We start from the raw sequence: 7,921 nt of genomic DNA, 5'->3' as shown, positions 1-7,921 counted from the left end.
GATACTACAGAAAGTACTGCCATGTGGAAGTGGGACAGCAAGACAGTGGGAATGGCCCTCCACAATGCTGTAGGCTTTAAGGATGCAGTGCTTGATAAAGATGTCTTTAATGGAGGACAGAGAGATCCCAATGATCTTTTCTGCTGTGTTGATTATCCGTTGTAGGACCTTGTCATCAGAGACACTTCGGTTCCTAAACCAAACGGTGATGCAGCTCGTCAGAACACTCTTGAATTTCTCCCTGTAGAATGTGATGAGAATGGGGAAGGTATAGGCTTCCCTTTCTCAGCTGCAGAAAGAAGTGGAGACACTGTTGCAACCTCATAGCTGTGGAGGTGGTGTTAATTGACCGAGTGAGTTCAGCTGCCAGGTACACACCAAGGAATTCTTGGATTTGCTTTTGGAATTTTTGCCTGAAAATCTTGGAACAAAAAAAGTAAAATTTTGTAGACCTCTTAAATGAACTATTTCTGTTGTTTATAAGTGCTTAAAATAAACAAATCAATAAATACGCATGTTGCTTCAGTCTGACATGTTCACTTTGCAATGCTGCTTACATACCTATTAACGTTGCGCACGCTCCCTGTGTTCGCGTTGATTTCTATTTTTTTCCCTGGTCCTGCGCTTTCCTTTTGAGATACGCGTACGCGAGTTTTAATTGGTGGGTTACAAAGGTCGCGTGCCATGCAATGTGTTGGTATGTCGTATTTTTAGCTCCTGCGCCCAACAGTACGGGGATAGACTTTGGCATTTAGTGGCAAAGTACTTGAAAAAGCCGACTGAAGTAAAAGTGGATGAGTGGCCATAAATGGATCGTGTGGTGGTCTAACCTCCCGTTTCTGCCTTAAAACAGATGCCCTGGTCGGAATCCGTTTTTTTCGCGGCTCTTTATCGGAAATGCAGTTTAGAAAAGACATTTATTACACACATTTTTCCTTCATCAAAATTTAAAAATTACCTTGTTTGTTACTTTATTGGCATTATTTTTTCTTCTGAAAGGGATGCCTAATTTTTAGATGCCAATTATGAATCAAACCGTTTTCAGATTACCCGTTCATTTTCATTCTCGTTTCTTCGGGAATGTAACTATGGCGAATTCCACATAAAAACATGACATTTTGAAAATGTGTCGTTCTTTCACTTGCTTTGTTCTTTTACTTCCATACTTACTCCTCCCAAAATTCCTGTAAGGAACCCCGCCTTGTAGATTTACTCCGGAGCATCCAACGTGCGGGACAAAGAGGCGGATCTCTTAGCACAGGTGAATGAATAGAAGATGCGCGTTTCCCTTGTAAAACTGAATCGGCTCGGCGAGAAACGCGACTGTTAACTTCTGCCAAGAGTTCCTCTCGGATCGGACGACTGGTGGGAAAGTTTACGATTTTGCAGCGGAGCGATGCGTGGACGATGGGCTCCGGCAGGCGGATGCACTGTGCCATTGTGCGTGCTTGCCTGTTGATTCTTATTCTGTTTTTAACTCTGCAAGTTTTCGTGGGGATTTTAGCGCCGGGGACCCCTCGCTTCTCGGAGGACGGGGTTGTCTTCACAATTATTAGCATTGAAAACTCTTGGAAGCCGAAAGAAAGTCCTATAGCCCAGAGCGGCACTGGTCAGGATACGAAGACTTGGGGTCCGGAATTTTTGGAAGGCGAACACGGGGATGCTGCAGAATATTTACCGCACCTCTATCAAGACGAGAACGAGAATATGACACGAACGGTAAGAGGATGGGATGTTGGATTTCGGAGGAAAGGGTTGCTAAAATGAGTCGGGGCATGCTGACACTGTGCGTGTTAGCTGTTTTTACTTTTACACCTTTAAAGTTTGTGAATGTTCTTGACTATAATGTATTTTAAAAAATCAACAGACTGTGATCCACGAGTTAGTCTGACGTCTTTCATGGTGACGTTTTTGAGGTTTTATAATTTACCAAACACTCCATAAATGACCTGACCCCCTGTCCAGGGTTAGTTCCTGTTATAGGTGCCGGCTAATTTAATCGGCTTCAGTGAATAGATGGATGGGTTATGGAATATTAACCCTGACTGAGTGAAGACGATTATCTATCTATCTATCTATCTATCTATCTATCTATGAGAAATATGGTAAGGATGGACTAATTACAGACGCAATATTAAAGTTTAAGGTTCTCATTCATAGAAGATTGAAAGTTGAATTTGCATATTATAAACTTACTAATCAAATATACTTATTTAAATTTGGGGTGGAAGGTGTTTTTATGTTCTTCAGAATATGGTAAAATATGAGTAGAAAAGCCTGTATGTTGCAATGTAATGTAATTGTAAATATATAGTGTCTTTTCTCATTCTCCATAGATCTAGTAGTTATACCATTACGTGTGCCAATGACTTGCGGCTGCAGCAGTCTGCACCTACTGAGTTTCTCATATAATATTATACAGACGTCCACATTTTTTCTGTACTCTGTTTCCCATAACATGATTCAAACACACCTTTGCTGATGACAGACAATCTGTATACATCACTGGTTCTCAATGAGTAAGAAAAGAAAATATTTGGGTATCTATCTATCTATCTATCTATCTATCTATCTATCTATCTATCTATCTATCTATCTATCTATCTATCTCTATCTATCTATCTATCTATCTATCTATCTATCTATCTATCTATCTACAAACAATAGAAAAAATAAGGCATAACCAGGCATGTCAAGTCTCTTCAGATGTTATGCAATCATCCCATTAATGAACCACAATTTAAAAACTGCCTCCTGACGTTTTCCAAAGACAAAGCACTTATTCTGGTATTCTCCACATGTAATTTCAGACTCTCCTTTAGTTTTATTAAGGCCGCTCAAAACTCTAAACCTCTGTGGTGAAGGGTATGTGTGCCTTTCGGGTTATTCATTTTTTTTATTTTATTTTTTTTTTTTTTTTACAGCACACTGTAATTATCCTGGTAGTGAAGGCTATACTTAACCACACACTTTTACTAAAGTACAGACCAGAGCTTTATCCTTTAATTGGGTTTTCACCAAACCTGAAATGCCTTCCACCTCGTAGACTGCGTCCATCTGCAAACAGATATGACTTATGCTGTTGCCTCTTCGGCTGGGCATCATTGCCCAAGGCAGATGTGACACATTTTTCCAGTCTCAGATTTAATCTTATTTGAAGGACAAGCTTTTAAGTAAAAAAAAAAAAAAAAATGCAGGGTTGTCTCCCATTGTATGTGTCCGCTGCCACTGGTGTGTGGGGGCAGGGCGGTGTTAATGGCTCACTAATGGTTAACCTTTTTCTTCTTTTTCTCTTTTTTTCTCTTTCACCTGACCAACTGGGTTGTGCACTGAAGCAGATCTGTTTATAGATAAAGAAGAGCCTTAAAAAAGTTTACGTGTGTGTGTGTGTGTGTGTGTGTGTGTGTGTGTGTGTGTGTTCAAAACCCTTCTGTAAATGTGTTTTTTTTTTCTGTAATGCTTTTTCATGCATTTCCCACAGGGAGAAATCTATCTATCTATCTATCTATCTATCTATCTATCTATCTATCTATCTATCTATCTATCTATCTATCTATCTATCTATCTAGTTGATCTTAGTGTTCCATTGTCAAAGCCAACACAAAAAGTCCAGCCATGCTACACTGCCAGCACTAAATGAACTTTGGAGTATTGACTTTTGAAATATAAAATATTTGACTTTTTATTTAATCATGTTTTTTAATCTTTTTAAATGCACAATTAAAAAGCTATAAAACATATCCATATGCTTAATTAATTCAGAAGTCAACATCAGAAAGTGACCTCTATACAGTATAAGTATGTCATATTTAAAAACATTACAGAATAATAGCCCGAAATGCACCTTATATTTCAAATCATTTCTTAAGGTCTCTTGTGAAGACCCCAGCTCCATGATCGCAGGGTCTTCTTTGGTTATTCAGGTATTTTTCCAGATGAAAATTTAAATGTACCAGTCTGTCTTCAGGGTCGTGTGTGGTCATTGGCTCAATGTAGTAATGAAGTTATCGTGTATTGTTGCTGGGCTCATTGTCTGCCCCAGGGTGAGTAGCTGCACAACATACACTGTTTAAAATAATGGTTTTAAAATGGCACATTACTGGGTTGTATGGTTTCTCATAGAGCCACAGTTTGACACAAAAGCATTTAATTCTGGGAAGGTTCCTTTGCAGATTAAACTGGTTCTTTGGGCTATGAAAAGGTTCCTAATATGTGGAAAAAACATACTTTTTTAATATATAGTAGGCTATCTGTCAGGACACTAGTAAATCTAGAAAACCTGAACTTAGCCAATGTGACTTTATGCAGCAAGAGTCCTTTTACAATCAGGAACCCACTGATGTTTCACAGATCTGCTATTGTCTATTCATGGTTATTTATTGAATATGTTATGGATCTAAACCAATGAAGATTCTTTGTGGACCCTTCATGTAGACAGTTATTTTGGGAATCAAAAATGGTTCCCTTATGGCACCACTGTGAAAAACTGTTTTGGCACCTTCATTTTTAAGAGTGTAGGAAGACCTTGGAGTAGAAGCACTGCTCATATATAGCACAAGCTTAAACCCACTTAATTCACAGTCACAGTGGGGGTTAACCCTGTCCTAAGAGTAGCAAGCCCAAGGCAGAAAGCAGCCCTGGACTGGCCACCAGTCTATCGAAGAGTCCACTTATGCGTATACTGGGACAATCTAGAATTTCTGATCACTCTAACACGTGTTCTTTTTAAAGATGTGTACTGTTGCTTTCTATACAGACAAGATAGGTTGCTTTGGAACCCAAAATTTTGACCCCGGGGTCTCGGTGTGGTTTTATTTTCCTATGTGCCAGAGTTTGCACACTAGTGCCACTTGCTGGCTCAGAGCAAGTGAAACACATGAAGCCAGACTAACAGACAAAATGACCAGAGCTTAACATTACTTACCCAGGCAATGCCTCATGCTGCTTCTAACGACTATAATATAAAAGGAGTATAATGCGCTTTTGGAGGGGGGTATTGGGTGAAGCTTGATCGAGAGTGGAAGTGCAGCGCAACACAAAGGAAAATCAAAGGGATGTTGTTTATTTATTTACTACTTTGTTGGTTTTTCTTCATAATCTAAGCACAACAAACTGTCCACCCTGAACTAAGAGAATGACTCGGACATGACAGAATTCAGAGTTATAATCCTGCAGGAGTTACTACAATTCTGGAACTAATCACACCCAAAAAGAACAAGTTTTTGACTCAGGAGAGAAGAGATATTGATAAAGGGGCAGTGTGGATGACAGATGGGACAGCTAGCAATAACAACAGAGTCACCATTTAAAAAGCAAACAAACCAAAGCTTTCTTTCCTTAACCCGTGTATACCTGGGCAGCACTAGGTGCTAATGTGTTTATATACTGCATATACATACTGTATATGTGTACTGTGTATATATAATATATATACAGTGCATCCGGAAAGTATTCACAGCGCATCACTTTTTCCACATTTTGTTATGTTACAGCCTTATTCCAAAATGGATTAAATTAATTTTTTTCCTGAGAATTCTATACACAACACCCCATAATGACAATGTGAAAAAAGTTTACTTGAGGTTTTTGCAAATTTATTAAAAATAAAAAAACTGAGAAATCACATGTACATAAGTATTCACAGCCTTTGCTCAATACTTTGTCGATGCACCTTTGGAAGCAATTACAGCCTCAAGTCTTGCTGAATATGATGCCACAAGCTTGGCACACCTATCCTTGGCCAGTTTCGCACATTCCTCTTTGCAGCACCTCTCAAGCTCCATCAGATTGGATGGGAAGCGTCGGTGCACAGCCATTTTAAGATCTCTCCAGAGATGTTCAATCGGATTCAAGTCTGGGCTCTGGCTGGGCCACTCAAGGACATTCACAGAGTTGTCCTGAAGCCACTCCTTTGATATCTTGGCTGTGTGCTTAGGGTCGTTGTCCTGCTGAAAGATGAACCGTCACCCCAGTCTGAGGTCAAGAGCGCTCTGGAGCAGGTTTTCATCCAGGATGTCTCTGTACATTGCTGCAGTCATCTTTCCCTTTACCCTGACTAGTCTCCCAGTTCCTGCCACTGAAAAACATCCCCACAGCATGATGCTACCACCACCATGCTTCACTGTAGGGATGGTATTGGCCTGGTGATGAGCGGTGCCTGGTTTCCTCCAAACATAACGCCTGGTATTCACACCAAAGAGTTCAATCTTTGTCTCATCAGACCAGAGAATTTTCTTTCTCATGGTCTGAGAGTCCTTCAGGTGCCTTTTGGCAAACTCCAGGTGGCTGCCATGTGCCCTTTTTTAAAAGGAGAGGCTTCCGTCTGGCCACTCTACCATACAGGCCTGATTGGTGGATTGCTGCAGAGATGGTTGTCCTTCTGGAAGGTTCTCCTCTCTCCACAGAGGACCTCTGGAGCTCTGACAGAGTGACCATTGGGTTCTTGGTCACCTCCCTGACTAAGTCCCTTCTCCCCAGATCGCTCAGTTTAGATGGACGGCCAGCTCTAGGAAGTGTCCTGGTAGTTTCAAACTTCTTCCACTTACGGATGATGGAGGCCACTGTGCTCATTGGGACCTTCAAAGCAGCAGAAATTTTTCTGTAGCCTTCCGCAGATTTGTGCCTCGAGACAATCCTGTCTCTGAGTTCTACAGACAATTCCTTTGACTTCATGCTTGGTTTGTGCTCTAACATGAACTGTCAACTGTGGGACCTTATATAGACAGGTGTGTGCCTTTCCAAATCATGTCCAATCAACTGAATTTACCACAGGTGGACTCCAATTAAGCTGCAGAAACATCTCAAGGATGATCAGGGGAAACAGGATGCACCTGAGCTCAATTTTGAGCTTCATGGCAAAGGCTGTGAATACTTATGTACATGTGCTTTCTCAATTTTTTTATTTTTAATAAATTTGTAAAAACCTCAAGTAAACTTTTTTCACATCATTATGGGGTGTTGTGTGTAGAATTCTGAAGAAACAAAATGAATTTAATTCATTTTGGAATAAGGCTGTAACGTAACAAAATGTGGAAAAAGTGATGCACTGTGAATACTTTCCAGATGCACTGTAAATATTGTGAAAAGGCACTATATTGGCGCCCAACCCGGTACAGAGAGACATGGAGGCACGTTTAAATATAAACAAAAAGATTTGTCTTAACCTGTGGGGCACGTCTTCCCCGTGTCCCAAAGGCCCAGCACAGTCCCAAAAGCACAAAGTAAATACACCAAAACAAAACACACTGGTCTTCACCACCACTCCTCCCGATTCTGGCTCTTGGAGTGGTGGCTGCTGGCTTCTTATATAGCCCACCCGGAAGTGCTTCAGGTGATAATTCACCTAATTCAGGCTGCACTTCCTGGTGTGGCTGCTTTCCAGTCCACAAGGACTCGTTAAGCCATGCAGCTCCCCCTCTCTCCTCCCAACAAAGCTGAGCTCCAAAGTCCCATGCCTGTGGCCCCGATACAACTCAGGGGGGCTGCCACCAAGCGTTCCTCCCTCGGACCAAATGTTGAAGGGGCGTCCCAGCCATCCGTCACTATATATATATATATATATATATATACATATATAATATAAAATAAGTGGCGGACCGTGCATTTCACACCTAGGCCTTCAGTAGTGCTCCGTCTGAATCAACCCGCCCCTCAAAAACTAATTTATGGTTATAAAAACCATCTTAGTATGCAGAAATACAGTATAAAGAGCCGTTGCATCGCAGATAGATAACTCCTGTAGCCACAATAAATGCCTTTATTGAATAGACAGACCAGGGGTGAACAAGTTCCTTTCCACTGCAGCTATAGCTGCGACACACATAAAAAACATCAATAATAACCCATAAACTTGCAATATTATTTAGGAAAATCGCAACATTTTACTCACCAAAAATTCAGATTATTTGTAAACAAAATCCAT

General features: G+C 40.7%; 1 protein-coding gene across 1 annotated transcript in view; it reads left to right on the top strand.

Moving 5' to 3' along the window:
• Positions 1–723: 723 nt before the first annotated feature.
• Positions 724–7,921, top strand: part of LOC114664663 (probable methyltransferase-like protein 24) — a 66,998-nt gene continuing 59,800 nt past the window's right edge. Inside the window, exon 1 of the mRNA XM_028818857.2 lies at positions 724–1,719. Within this exon, the coding sequence (XP_028674690.1) occupies positions 1,408–1,719 (312 nt within the window). The 5' untranslated portion in view covers positions 724–1,407. The remainder of the gene's footprint in view (positions 1,720–7,921) is intronic.

Source organism: Erpetoichthys calabaricus, chromosome 14, assembly GCF_900747795.2.
Source record: "Erpetoichthys calabaricus chromosome 14, fErpCal1.3, whole genome shotgun sequence".
Lineage (NCBI taxonomy): Eukaryota > Metazoa > Chordata > Cladistia > Polypteriformes > Polypteridae > Erpetoichthys > Erpetoichthys calabaricus.
Note: the sequence above shows the minus strand (reverse complement) of the source record. Positions and strands in the feature narration are given on the sequence as shown.